Here is a 15,909-nt window from a genome sequence, read left to right on the forward strand (position 1 = left end):
TGACCCAGTACATAGTCCCTGCGTCGCTCTGGATATAAACAACTAAAGAAAAGTGTTACAAACATAATTAAGCTCACTATGTGTGACATACTAATATTTTCTGATTTTTTTCTATTCTATGTCAGTACTTTTAAAATGCTGGTCAGGTCTCACGTACATGACTTCACAGCCCACCAGAAGGTCCGAACCCACAGTTGGAAAACAAGTACCATGAACCAGGTTGATGACCACCAACCACTGTTATTGTGTTTGATGTTTGAGTAGAATATTTGTTTTCCAATTTTTTACATATAGTCTCCTCCAATTTGTGCCTTTATTCAAAAGAAGGGAGAGAGGGTAGTTAAGAGGGAGAGATAAGCAGTGGAGAGAATTTTCCATCATTTTATTTTTATACGAAAAAGAGTAGTGAAATTACTAGAAACAAGAGCAGCTCCATCTTGATGACAAAGGAGCTTGCCCCAAAAGGCAGAGGTTAAAGGACCATGTCAGGGAAGGTGCTGATGTCTTGGATGTTCCTTTGACTTGTCAGGAAGATATAATTAGTCACTGGTAAAGGAACACCTGTATGTGGTCTTTGGCAAATTTTAAGACTGAAAAGCAAGTCACATACCTACTACTCAGGTTACCTTCCACACAATAAAGCACCCGGTCTCTCTAGGCTACTTGGTCAATATTAATTTGATTTGACATTAACAAGTCTCAACAACATTACCCGTGGAAGGATGAAGTTTGGCTCCTGGGAACAAAATCAATACAGGAGCCAGGAACACTCATTAATGCAAATAGCCCACATTTAAAAAGAGAAAGAAAAGATGGCAAATCATAAGCAGAGTATGATTTGGTCTCAATATGTACTTCAGTTGGGGATTTCTGGGAGCGAATGAAGAGGGGTCTCTTCAGAGAAGTGACTGATGCCATTTATTAATCTACTTGCACATAATGTCAAATTTTGAAGTTGTTCCAAAGAAAACCACTTTTTTTCCTTTACATCAGCCTCTTAATATGCTGAAGGAACCTGTTCAAAACGCTTCAGCAGTGAAAGTAACTTAGATGATAAATGTGTTCTTCAATCTGTGTACCAGTCAAGTGGCAATAAAATCAGGATAATTCATGCAAAAATTTTCATTATGTTTCTAAACATACTTATTTACATTTTAAATCACACATTAGACAATATGAAATATCTTTCATTTAGACAGGTGTGAACTAGAAAACAGATGCGTTCGTTATACACAGAACAATTCGGTGAATTAAAAAAAAATACTCGAAGAACTCTCTGGATGAGGTACTGGGGCCACTGTTAACTTACTTGGAAAAATATGGCCATGGCTCCGATTATTCTGTTTTCAGAAATGGCAGTTTGAAAGCTGTCAAAGTCGTCTGGATTGTAAAAGAAAAGCTGCATCTGAAAAAGAGTAATTAAAAGTGTATTGGTAACATTTCCACACCTACACTAAAGTAGAGAGATCAGTACAATGAATCCATTTCCCACTTACTAAGATTATTCATCTGTCCATATTTTTTCATTACAAAATTACTTCAGCAGACATCACCAAAACACACATCTTCTCACATAACAACAAAATAAAAACACCAGCACCTTCTTATTATCTGATGCTCATGTTATGGTGGAAGTTCCTGATTAAGAAGCAAATTTTTAATGGAGTTATACACGTTGAAGTAAAAAACTGAGCTGTGAGATTCAGTCCACATGTTAAAATTATAAATGTTCAGATGGGCACATCTGTATGAACACCACCCGTTCTAAGGATGAGAATTTGAAGGGGTCTCTCAGTAACCTGGAGAAATAGCCTGAATTTCAGGGACTCCACAAAGGAATATAATGGTAATGATAATAATGCCTTCACAGTTTGGGAAAAGCCAGCTCATTCATTATTTCACTCAATCCATCTAACAATGCCTGTGAAGATAGAGCAGAAATTACTGCACTCGGTTATAAATGAGGAACTAGGGCTTCAGAAAGTTGATGTTATCTTGGCTAAGATTAAACATCAGGGGAAGAATGTAAAATCTAGATGCTCTCAGCCCAACCTTAGATAATTTCTCTTACATTTGGCTAGGATTTCTTATTCAAAAAGCAGAATAGAGATAAATCAACTTAAATCATTATGAAATTTTAATGCTTGAACATTCTGATAATTCACACAATTCAGAGAACAAAAAGAGACCACAGAGTATTCTCCTGAGACCACATTTATGATAAAAATAACAGATCTGGGTTTCTATTACAGTTTCCTCATTTACTTGCCAGTGAGACCTCAGGTAAGCAAGCTAATTTCTGAGCATCAGCTTCCTCATGTACAGAATCAAGTATTTACCCTTGGTAGGGTGGGTATGGGGACCAAACAAGTTAGCGTATATAGCACCATGCCTAGACCTCATCAGTGCTCAACAAATCACTATCACCACCACCACCACCACCACCACCAGCACCACCAGCACCATCACCATGACCACCACCACCAATCATTACCATCACCACCACTACCACCATCACTACCATCACCATGACCACCACCACCGTGATCACTGCCACCACCACCACCACCACCACCACCATCACCACTGCTACCACCATCACTACCATCACCACCACTACCACTACCACCACCATCACCACCACCACCACCACCATCATTATCATAACCACCGCTACCACCACCACCACAATCACTACCATCACCATCACCACCACCATCATCATCGTCACTACTACCACCAACACATATTGTAAAGTTAACGATTGGTAGACATCTTAAAAGTTGTAACAAGAATGTGATTCCACTGAGTCTTACAGATTGACCCTGCTCCTTATAGTAAACCAAATCTCCTATATTATTAGATCTCTTCCATGACCTCTTTTCCCCATTTTTCCAAATGACATGATGCTATTTGCTGTAATAGACTGAACAACCACACCCCAGATGGAGTTTGGAGAGTTTATACTGATTAATGATAAATTCCCAGTGGGGAAAACATAATCATAGAGACTAGCAGAAGTACAGGTCAAAGGTAAACAGAGTCCTGTCGACTGATTTAACCAAGATGTTAATTGAGTTCACCAATAAGAACAAGGTGACATTTCTTTTCTGAAGGGTGAAATCTGGTATCTAAATCAGGACACTGTCTAGAAGAACACAGGTACCCAAGTAAATGGTAGAAGAATAGGTAGATTCTTTTCGAGGATTTTCTTTCTTACAGTGAATTATTTTCCTCAGACTGCGAATTCCCACTGAGACTGCAGCTTCTTACAAATGTGTTGTATTTGGGTTTGGACAGCTTTAGACATCATGAATTTATACTGCGAAAAATCCATTCAATGAGGTGCAGATTAAAACAGTTTAATGCTGGGTGAATTGCTTTGGGTACATGGCTACTATCCCAAGGAAGATACTCCACAGAAGTATAGTCAGAAAATTACACTTCACTTTCCTTTTAAAACTCAGGCCCTCAAATTAAGTAAGTTCACAGAAGGTTTTCTTATTCTTTGGCATATGTGCCGGGGGGCATTGTGTAATGCATCACCTGAATAGTGTCTGATACAAAATACTTTAAGTCTTCTTCAAGGGCACTTTCATTTACAACTGGGTGAGAAAATTCATTTTTAGAAAATGTTTTTGAGTCATGGCTCCACCCATCAGGATAATGCAATGTCTCATAAAAAGAACGGCAGCACAAGTTGGAAATATCAGTTTTCCTGGCTAGTCCTCTCAAGTTGTAGTCTACTGAATTATGCTAACGTTTGAAGCTATCTTCAATAGGAGAGTAAATAAGTAGATGGAGTTTTGCTGAGTGAAATGGACTTTAAGTTATCTTAGTTTTATTCTTGATGAGACATATTTGAGAAAAGGCTAGAAACCTATTTTCCAAAAGTACCTTTGGAAGGAGTTGGGTGGCTACTAAATACCTTGAGTAGCCCATCAACATTCTGTGCCTGCTCTCCAGAGCCACACTCAGAGCATCCTCCAAAGTGTGTTCTTCCTAATGGTGTGAAAGTAAGTGACGCCCACTGCCCAGCAGTCATCTTCCTGAAAAACCATGATGCACATAAGCTGAAAGGATGTGGAAAACGCAGCAATAAAGAGACCGATTAACTGTTGCACGCACATATCTTTCACCCACTGCTACCAGCAACTACTTACATTTTACTCCACTTGCGTCTTCTCTATCTCCCCACATGCAAGACATTTTCTGAGTAATTTCCTACTACATGGGAGATAATATACCCCTTCACCTATAAATACTTAAGTGCATAATTTCTAAGCATACGGATGTTCTCTTAAATATTACTACAGTATAATTATAAAATTAGCAAATTTCACTTTGATGCAACACTATTATCTCATTTATAGTGCATTTTTCTGGCAAGTGCCCAAATAAGCCCATTGTGGGTCCTTATATGGCTTCTCAGCCCAGGAATCCAATCTATGATCAAACTTTGCATTAGTTGTCATGTCTCTATGCTGACCCCTCCCACCCCCAACCTTCATCTGGAGCAGCCCCTTAGCCTTTCTTCACTCTGGTGGGGTGAAGTGTACAGGCCAGTTATCGTGCAGAATTGGGGCCTGTCTCATGGTTTTTAGGACTAGGTTACAGGGTACATTTGGGTAGGTTACCACAGTAGTAATACTGTGTCTTCACAGCGCACCATGCCAGGAAGCACAGTAAATGGGTGTTGAACTTGATCACATGGTTAAGGTGATGTCTGCTAGGCTACTCTACTATAACATTATTAATTCTCCTTTTGTAATTAAAAAGTACTTTGTAGAAATATTTTGAATTACATAAATATCCTCTTCCTCAGCTAACCTTAACCTACCAGTTTTAGTATCCATTGATGATTTTCTCACTCTGCCATATTCCTATGTCCATTCATGGCATTCTTGTGTAAGAAATTGCCTTCCCGTCTCCAGTTTATTCACTCCTTCATTCGTCTATATCAATAAGGAATCATTTATTTTTGTTTTTATTGTATCCAGCGGGTTATAATCTATCACTATCAGTATTGCTGATGCCCAAACTGTCTCAGATCTGCCCAATAGGAGACTTCAAACAGATTCCTCGGTCATACTGCCACGCTCCTACCATTTCCATTAGTTAAGACCTCCTCCTCAGCTCATTATGTATTTTCCCTGCTTTGGTCCTAAAACTGGTCATTTCTTGAGTGAACCCTGGTCCCTTTTGATGAGGAATGGAATTTAAAGACCAAATATCACTAATTCAGTGCTTTCCAAATATTTTTGAGATTAGAATACTTCGGTTCTTCAAGAAAACTATATACCTATTCCAAGCAGGACCCTTTTTGCACGGAAAGAAAGTTGAATCAACTTTGTTTAATGGGTGTCCCTCACCAGGCACAGTGCCGTGGAATATGTAAGTCTCCCATCAACACAAACAAACTGCATGAAGCTCAACTACAAAGGCACTGCAGACTGTTGTGTACCTGGCCACAATCAAGGGACCAGTTCTAAGCAACCTTTCCAATACATGAGCAAGAATCACAGGCCTGGATACATCATTCATTTCTACCTTATGAAATGGCTGCAGTGGAAAAAACCCCAGGCATTTCTCCAGCCAGATCAAGGTAGCAGATAACATAGAGTATAATATGGTCTAACCTGGCCGGTGGAAAATCGAATTTACAGGGGGAAAAGCCCTACGACTGAGCAGGAAGCATGCGTTAAAATATAGATATGGAAATGCCTAAACAAATGCTAACATAACACGTAATGGGAAGGAGATGAAATGGGTACCGTGAGCATAGGGTTGCTGGCGGTCAATGTTTTATTGGTTTGGGTACTAATATGATGCATGCAGAGTCATGACAAAACGTCTGCTTAGCTTCCCCTTTAATCTGCCTTACCTGTAAAATAACTCTAGTTGTAATTTGATTTAAAAACCATGTATATCCCTGGTTTCCAATTTGTATCTCTGTATTGAGTTGAATGAATAGAAAACAACAAATCTGCACACTGAAGTCTTCTATATTTTTATGAATGCTGGTTTTCAAACAGTTAGTGAGTTCCCACTGTATGCCAGGCACTGTACTATTATTCTTTAACACTCACTGAGGTGGGTACCACCACAATCCTCATTTTATAGCCAAAGGAGGCAAGCATTTCTAACTTTACAGGCTCATAAGGATAGAGGGTGGGATTGTGAAACCTAATCTCTCCAATCCTAGTTGATCAAGACCTTCATCACTGTGCTTCCTTCCAAAAGGCAAACTTACTGTGTATTATGGATAGGGCACTATGATAGATAAAGACACAATTGCTCTTGGGAAGACCAACATATCAATATTAAGACAAGGTTAACTTTTCCCCCTTGAATGCCAAAGCTGAGTCACAGACAAATGCATCAGAAAAAAGCATCAGGCAAAAATGGCTCATGGTCAAGTAAAGCATATATTAAATGAATACTAAAATATTATGGCAATGGGCAAGAGGGGACATTTCATTGAAGGTGGACTTCCTATTCTTACATATCATCAGCTCTCAAATCTCTGTGACAATGGTGGCAAAAGGAACTATCCCAACACAATGGACAATCCAACAGGACCTTATTTTGTGATTTAGAAGATGCTACATTTTCATTTCCTCTAAGAAAACCACCGTATACTTCTTCACATGCACCCCCGTCCCCCCACATACATGGCCCAAGAAAAACTCATGATGAAGTAAGTAAGGAAACAGCAATTTACTGATAATTCACCAGACATTTCCGGGATACTCTTGGGCACCTGAAATGAGAGTGAAAGAACCCAAAGGAAAAGCCACAGGAAAATAACAGATGAGATGTGAACAGGAGGAAGTGAAGATGGTAACGGAAAAGGCTATCACATAGGAGGCAGTAGATAAGAGAAGGAAGAGGTGAGAGGTATTTTTCTAATCACACTGGCACTCACCTGCAGAAGGCCAGTTGGGCACGTGGAGGTGGACGAGAAACAGTTGCCTAAGAATGAATATGTGTCGCGAAGGCACAGTGGAAATCCAACCCAGTTAATGACTTGCAGGTTCCACTGCTGGGGGATTTGTACAGGATACAGCCAGATGAAGGTTTTGGTAAGTGTTGTTAATATTACTTGAGTTTTGGATCGCGCTGTACCTTTACTGCTATTGACCAGATCACATGCTTAACGCCGCCTGTTCTAATTATTTAATTCTGCCATTGCCATCAGACAGGAAGATCAATGCAGGCAGGACATCTATCTGCCTAGTTCAAGGCTGGTCTTGAACAGTGATGCTCATTATAAACACTAGTCACTTATATTTGAAGTCAATAAAATGAATGGGGGCTCTGAGTGACTGGAAGCAAGGACTGGCAAATGATAAAGCCCAAACACTATACCAGTAATGAGGTTCTTGCTACCTCCAGGAATACAGAACAAGGTGAGCAGCAAGGATAGATCAGAATATTAAGAGAACAGGTGGATTTAAAGAGAAAATGCTCATATATGCCAAAGTCACTGTGAAATGGCTAAGTGGCCCCAGGTGTGGTTATGCTAAACACAGGTTATATTACTTTCTCTTTAATCTGCAGGCAATTCAAATAATTTCCTATCCAAGCAACTCCAGTCTGAAATTTTAATGCTCCAATAAAAGAAAATCTTTTGATTTATATTATGGAGGAAAAGGATAAGAACACACTCTATATACTATATAAAAACATATAGCACAATTTAGAATTATAATACTTGTATTCTAAACACTTTTTACTCCCAGTTTTCTATTTACAAGATCATTATTATACTTTTACCCCCATGATGGTTAGCTTGATAGTTAATTTTGTGTCAACTTGGCTAGGCTATGGTGCCCAGCTGTTTAGTCAAGCATTATTCTAGATGTTTGAATAGATGTTGTAAAGGTTATTTGTCAAGGTTATTTCTGCAACACAGGAGTTCTCCCTGAGTTTCCAGCCTTTGGACTTACGACTGCAATAGAAACCAAACCCTTGCTAGAATTCTCAGCCACATTGCAAATTTCATTCTTGCCCACCTTCACAAATGAGTGAGCGGATCCCTTACAATCCCAATCTCTCTTTCTCGTTCTCTCCTATCCCACACGAGATATACCGCTCTCAGCACCAGCCTCCTCTAGATCTATATAATAAGTATATGTCTATAACCCTGACGAGTACAGTCCCAATGTCATGCTGATTTGAAGCAAACATACCCAGATAGAGGTAGATGTGTCTGTGCACCACAATATAAAACCATTCTGCACCCAGTTACTTTTTGAGCTTCTTTGAGCTCTATCCTTCTTACTCACTTCTAACAGGCTTCCCCCTAGAGAATGGAGCCCCTGTTACAACCCACTTCACCCTCTTGTGACTTATAGGAAATGCCCATGAAGGTGGCGGCCTACGTGGCTGGGTGATGTTAAATGCAGATCAAGCAACGTGGGCTACAGCAGGAGACCTGGTCTGTCCACTGAAGACACTGCAGATCTCCAGGGCTCAGTGTCCTCTGTAAACAGAAGTAATGCTTACCTCACGGCATCGCTGCAACGAAGGTTCACTACTCACATGCACTGGGGAGAAGTAAGAACCAACTAAACAGCTCTCACTTTTTATTATTACGTATCTTTGCTACTTTCTTCATGACCAGAAGAGAGATGTAAATTAAGATGAAAGCAAATTGTTTCACGGGCCAGCCAACACCCCAGTGAGTCATGCCACAGGTGTAGCCAAGAAGCCTGTGTGTGGGCTCCACGCAGCCTTCGCTGGAAGAATCTTTTGAGAAGAATCGCCGGTATTCAGCACTTGTGCAAGCAAGGTAGCACTGAGATGAACATGCTGAAATGTTTGCTTATACAAACAATCTCAGGAATCACAGAGCGCACTATTCCTTCATTATTTCCCCCCTTTCAATTCACCTAAATGGAATTGTCTCCAACTGTTTCCAGCAGGAACGGGGCATTTTGGAGGAAGATCCCATGTGCACACAGGGCTAGGGCTCATTCGCACTCAGGTGTGGCGACGTTTCAGGATCCCTTCTAGCGGCCTTTGTGTGTAACTTCTTTATGCTACTATACGGTAAGTCTATTTATTAGTTGATTTTTGGAATTTCTGACTCGGAGATGCATCTGATTACGCAAATGAATGTCAAATCCTTGGAATTTCTCCTTGGGAAAGACTTCGGGCCTTTGCTCACAGTAGTTTGAGTCTGTCAGGGACTTACTATGTATAATTCATGAGTTATTTCTAACGATTATTTCTAACAGTTCAGCGTAAGTTTGGACACAAGCCATGTGGGTTCAGTACCTGGCTGACCCTAACTGCTGTGTGATCAGGTTGCAGTGGTCACCCTGTGCCTTAGTGGTCCCACGAGTAAACGGAGGATAAGAAAAGCATCGCTGGTGCCCTAGCCAGTCTGGCTCAGTGGATAGAGCATCAGCCTGCGGACCAAAGGGTCCGTGGTTCAATTCCGGTCAAGGGCACGTACTTCGGTTGCAGGCTTGATGCCTGGCTCTGGCTCGGGTGTGTGCAGGAGGCAACCAATCGATGTGTCTCTCTCACATTGATGTTTCTCTCTGTCTTTCCCTCTCTCTTCCACTTTTCCTAAAAATCAATGGAAAAATATATCCTCTGGTGAGGATTAACAACAACAAACAAACAAACAAAAAAAGAACTACATCCCTGGTTACAAAAAACTTAAATAAACAAACACCTCCTAGGCCTGCACACTGTAGGTCCGATTCATGTCTTTAAAAATTAGTTAAAGGGGGAAAAGAAAGGAAAAAACACGAATAAATCAGTGAAAGGGCTATGAGCAGTGGCCCCAACTTGGTACTGGTGACGATACACACAGATCTCAATGCTGAGCCCAATAAGCCAGTTAAAAAAAAGAAAAAGATATACCATGTGAGTCCCCTGGAATGACGCACAAAACCAAGAACTCCTGCAGCCAGCAGCCCACACAGCGGTCACCCCTGGGGGGCAGTACTGGAAGCGGGTCTGGGGCAGCCAGTAAGTGCTCTTTCTCGATCTGGGGTCTGACTGCAAGAGTATGAAAATTCGTTCAGTTGTACACTCAATATGTGTGAATTTCCCTCTTTGCATATTACACTTTAATAATAAATAAAACTGGCGAAATAGCTGCGCTTTAAAACCGGGTGTCCTGAGAGTAGGGCAGGGCTGTCTGCTTCTGGTCCCTGCACCATTGGATGCCACGGAGGCCGCTCGGAACCACAGGGCAGGGTCTGAGAACCCATCTGTTGGCGCAAACGAAGGGGGCCGCATCTGGTGTGGGGAATCTCGCTGGCCCAGGACCCAGCAACAATCACGGACCAAGCCCTGCTTCTTCCAGTCGGTACCTCCAGGCAGACACTGCAAATGCGGCCAGGAGACAGCCTCCTCCACGAAACATCCCAGGAGGGCTGCATCCCAACCTTACCACACTTTCATGCATTAATTCCTTCAATCCTTACGATCACGTTTTGGGGTTGTTACTAGCCTTTTCCTCATTGTTTACAAAAGGAAGTTAAGGCTGAGATGACTAGGTCTTGTCTCAGAAGTAATAAAGCTGGGACTCAACTCGGGCATCTGACTGCGGAGGCCACACATTTAAAATCCTCTCCGCACAGCATCCTGCCCAGAATTCCCACGGGCCATGGGAACTACCCATCCATTCTCTCTAGGCCTTAGCGCAGGGCTGTCCGACCCGCGGTTCTCACCCGGGACGATTTGGACACCGGGGCATTTGTCAATGTCTGGAGACACTTTTGGTTATCATAATTGGGCAGGAGATGCCACTGGCATCTAGTGGGTGGAGGTCAGGGAGACAGCTGAACACCCTACAGTGCACAGGGAGACCCTCTCCCCGCAAACAGTTATCCTGTCCAGACTGTCTATAGCGCTGAGGGGTAGAAACCTTGCCTACACCCTCTGTCACATGAAATCTAGCCGATGGGTATGGCAAAGCCCTTCGTTTTTCTCTCTCATTCTCGCTTCTGAGCTTTAAGGGGACAGGTACGAAGATGTGATTGGGGCCCAAAGACTGGGAGCGCAGTCTGCCCCCTCCCATAAAACAGGTACTTCCAGACCACTTCCCTTTTCCCAGTTACTGTAATAACCATCTCTTCTATTAAAACAAGCTTTCCGGCTTGCATAGCGATTTTAGACATCCAGTTGGTTCTGAAATGCAGTGGAGCCGAACATCTTGGACACGGTGGAGAGGGAGGGTCCCCAGGTGCATCTGGAACTCATTTGTGTTTCAAAAACACGAAAATCACCACCGCGGTGTTTGTGCTCTTTGTAATATGAAACTTTTTAGAAATTGCTTTGTATTTGGGAGTAACAGCCACATGATTCACCATGAAATGAAGTCTGGAAAATCATTTTGGATAAATGGGCCTATAAATTCAATAGAATTTCCATGACAACATAGACTGCGACACTCAACCACAAATAAAAGGTGATAAATCATTCAAAACCAACTAGGAATCAGCAATATGTCTCCCGTTTTAAAATACAAGAAACCTGAAATGCAGTTTATTTGTTCCTAACTCACCCAATGTTCCCATTAGAGTTCCTTTTCTCACTTCTGGTATTGTATTTCTAGCCCATAATAGGCTTTGGGGAAATGATGATGCCAAGAATTTGCAATTAAGCGACATAAAATGAGCACAGGTAGAGTGGGTTGCATTCCGCCCCTTCTCCCGGCCTGGAACCCACAAGGAGGCCTGTGCACCAAGATGGGTGGTTTTACCCAGAAAATTGCCTTTTCCCTGCACAGCCGCATGTTGCCAAGTCTGGGGCGCCACAGGAAAAGGCTCGTGCAAAACACACATCCAAGACAACCTGGTCACTTCACAAATGCTTCTTAAAACAACAACAACAACAATTTCCAAAGCAATGGCAGTATTACCATTACTGCCAAATGCTTCGGAGTTCTATACACCAGAACCACCCCCTGCCGTGTTCAGGACAGGCTACCCTGTGCAGCCTGTGTAAAACGAGCTGAGCCTACGGAACCAGAATATCTGTTCTTCAAACAGCTCTCTGCCCCTCAGGTGTTGCATTCAGGAGAGGATTCCCCTACAATGCACCCTTGCTTCTGGGTACAGTATGCGGGGCCCTCTCCCACGGGGCGGGGCTGGCCCTGGGTCCAAGCACATAGGACATAGACCAGCGGTTCTCAACCTGTGGGTCGTGACCCCTTTGGGGGTCGAATGACCCTTTCACAGGGGTCACCTAAGACCATCGGAAAACACATATATAATTACATACTGTTTTTGTGATTCATCACTATGCTTTATGCTCAATTTGTAACAATGAAATTGGGGGTCACCACAACATAAGGAACTATGTTAAAGGGTCGTGGCATTAGGAAGGTTGAGAACCACTGTCATAGACACTCATTAAATGGCTGTGCAATAAATCAATGGAAGTTATATCTCCTCTACCTCAAGGGAGGAAATGCGCCACATTACCTCCATTTGGAACGTCTCTCATTACTAAGTCCCCCGTAGAGACCACAGCTCTGGGGAGCTGACAGGTAGAGGGGGAGACGTCATAGAGCCATGGGCTTGGCGTCCAGAAGGACTGCACATCTGTAACGCTGCCAAGGGCGTGCACATGTGCACTGGGCAGTGCCGATCACTTGGCCCAGGTGAACTCTCACAGCCCCATCTATTACGACAGGCTGACGGCTCCTCACGACAGATCGTCAGCCCTGAGCCACGGTCTGTGGTTCCCACTGAACCCTTCAAGGGCTCTGCAAGCCAGAAAGGTTAGGAATCATTGCTACAGAGAACATAGGAGAATATGCCTCTCAGAGCACAGAATGCTTTATGAGACAGATGCTAGATCTGGTTCCAGCCCTGCCCCTAAAGGGTCCACACCCTCTGCACTCCAGACAGCACAGTAAGAGAACACCAAGCTTCCCACACCATCGCTACCCACGGGTTTACGGAGCCTCCTTTTTTACCCACTGGATGGATACCTACCTTCTCACTTTTAATTTTTCTAATAACCAATAAAGAATCAAGGATCTGTGCTTAATTTTTCTAATTATTTTCTTTTTATAATTTAAGGAGGCTCTTTATTCAGAAAATTAAAGCTTTGCCACAAGTGTTGCAAATACAAAGACAAACATACAAGTACATTTGCCCCACCATTGTTGGTATCAGGAAAAAAAAAAAGTCACACATGGTATATAGAAGAACTGGTAAAATAACCTACAGAGGGGAGAAAAGAAATTGACCAAAAAGGCACTGATGATGAAAAGTTCTCAAAGATATACTGTTAATGAAGAAAGTCAGGATGAAAAGTAAACACACATTTGAATGAGAAAAGAAGCCCTACGACAAAACACTGTACGTGTGATATTTGTAGCCGCAGATACACAGAACTAAGGGAGGGAAAGAAGGCTCTGGAAAGGAACACAACTCTAAGAGTGGTTCTCTGTAGGGAGGGGGCTTGGATTGCTTTGGGGCCAAGAAAGGTGGTTTGTTTTATTGCAACTGTTTAAAATACTTGCTGATTCTGCCCTGGCCAGTTTGGCTCAGTGGACAGAGCGTCAGCCTGTGGACTGAAGGGTTCCGATTTCAATTCCAGTCAAGGGCATGTACCTCGGTTGCAGGCTTGATCCCAGATCCCCGGTTGGGGCATGTGCAGGAGGCAATCAATCAATCTGTCTCTCTCACATCGATGTTTCTACCTCCCTGTCTCTTCCCCTCCCTTCCACTCTCTCTAAAAATCAATGGAAAAAATATCCTTGGGTGAGGATTAACAAGAAGTAAAATAAATATTTGCTGGTTCTAAATAATAACTCATCTGGGGGCGGGGGGTGGGGGAAATCTCCTTTAAAATGAGAAAAAAAGAAAAACTATAAAAGAAAAGAACAAAACCAAAATCCCCACCACCGCTGCAGAGGGAGAAAGTGAAGCTAATGGGTTCATCTGGGACCCAACTCAGAGGGCGGGTCCATCAGCAAAGTGCTCCGAAGCGACGGACAGCCCAGCAGCACACAGGCTCGGACCCTCCTTACTCCTGACCTCACACTGACACAATTCACTCTCCACCTACATTTCTGCTGCAATGACTCAAGCTCACTAACACTCCAAATGAGGGAGGAAACACAGAAAAGACTGAGCTACTGTTTCTGATCTACACAGACTACTCAACTCATTTAATGCAACCGCCAACCAATCTGTTTCAAAATATATTTACTTAGACTACCTAGCCATAAAATTACAATGTGCACACCTGGTAAGCACAAATTGCTATTTCTCCCAGCCCATACCTTTGGTCGGAAAACGCCAGCCAATTAGGGAGGAAAACAAGGCTGCCCAGAGCTGGGCAGAGCGGCGATTTTGATGATGACTGGGCACAATCTGAAAGGAATGACTTAGGGTTGAAGGCCCCAGGTGAGGAGGGAGGAGGCTCTGCCACCAGCATTGGTTTGATCATAGTTCAAAACACTCTTGGCTAAGAGATCCTCCTCTTCATGAATTCCCCAGAGTATGATTTTAAATGTCAGAATCTTACAATTAGAGCAAACACATGATGGAGGAGCAAAGATGTGATTAGAAAATGTAAGTTCAAGCTCTGCCTCATCTGGTATAACGACCTCAGACAAATCACTTAATATTTCTAGGTCCATTCGGCTCAGTGGTTGGGTGTTGACCGAGCCATGCATCAGGAGGTTACTGCAAGTCAGGGCATATATGCCTGGATTGGGGACTCAATGCCCAGTAGTGGGTGTGCAGGAGGCAGTCGATGGATGTTTCTCTCTCATAGATGTTTCTATCTTCCTCTTCCTCTGCCTTCTTCTCTCTGAAATCAATAAAATGTTTAAAATATATGTATTTATAAGTTCCCATTTCCAAAGATGGAAATTTTGAGACAATGTTAGTAGGTTAGTTTGGATGATGATGAATTAAAAAAGGTTTGATGTTAGGATTAAATACCACAGGAAAATAAGAATGCCACAAAACCATGAGATATTATCAATATTTGCTCCCTCATTATTCCTATAATATTACAATTATTATATAAACCTTCTTTTAAAAAAATTAAGTGTCTCTGTTCAATACATTAATTGGTACTGATTTCACTGATTGTTTGACTTTAGATCAAGTGCTTTGATTAGACTTTTCTATTTCCCATTCTGTTTCGTATTTTTCCTCTGCCCCAACATTATGAAAAATTTTAAATATAAGATCAAAGTTGAAAGAATATTACTGTGAACACCTTTATATCATCACCGAGGTGCTACCATTTATATTTTAATATGCTTACTTTATCTAACAACAGTCCATTTTTCTATCCTTCCATTTAATCCGATACTGAGTTTTAAAGAAAAAAACTCCGACAGGCAGCCATTGTCAAACTAGTAACCTCAGCATGAAGAGAAGGCCAAGCAATGTGTTTCAGGCTTTGAGTCCAAGCCAGAGAAAGCCTTGCTGGTTTGCAAGTGGGTTAATAACTCTATTAATGAGAACATCTTGAGAGCCTGATAGCTACATCTCAGCGGGGAACTGTTAATAATTTGGAATAAAGACAGAGTTTAAGGTAGGGGATTAAAAACAAAATATCAAAGCAATGGCTTTATGAAGCCAAGAGTCTACAGGAGAGAGTGTCAACTAATAATCATGTTATTGATTAGCTCCATTCACATCTCATCTTGATTAGCTAATATCAGAACACATTCAGAGAAACTATGCATTAAATATAATTGTGCTCAAACACTTGTTTTACTTGTCTGGAACCTACAGTATATAATGTAACAGTGAACACACCCAAGAGTCTACCCAGTAAGCCTGGTTCATTATCTCCAAATTTGAGATTCAGCCACCATAGAGTCATTCCCACTAAACTCCAGTCCAAAATCTTCTAAATGAAGAAGGTATTTTAGATCAAAAGGAGGTTAAAATTGGTGGC

General features: G+C 42.0%; 1 protein-coding gene across 1 annotated transcript in view; it reads right to left on the minus strand.

Annotated features, from left to right (window-relative positions):
- PTPRG (protein tyrosine phosphatase receptor type G) overlaps positions 1 to 15,909 on the minus strand; it is a 266,165-nt gene that overhangs the window by 182,373 nt on the left and 67,883 nt on the right. Inside the window, exon 3 of the mRNA XM_081106576.1 lies at positions 1,310 to 1,405. Within this exon, the coding sequence (XP_080962702.1) occupies positions 1,310 to 1,405 (96 nt within the window). The remainder of the gene's footprint in view (positions 1 to 1,309; positions 1,406 to 15,909) is intronic.

Source organism: Myotis nattereri (genome assembly GCF_964212035.1).
Source record: "Myotis nattereri genome assembly, chromosome: 14".
NCBI classification, from domain to species: Eukaryota; Metazoa; Chordata; class Mammalia; order Chiroptera; family Vespertilionidae; genus Myotis; species Myotis nattereri.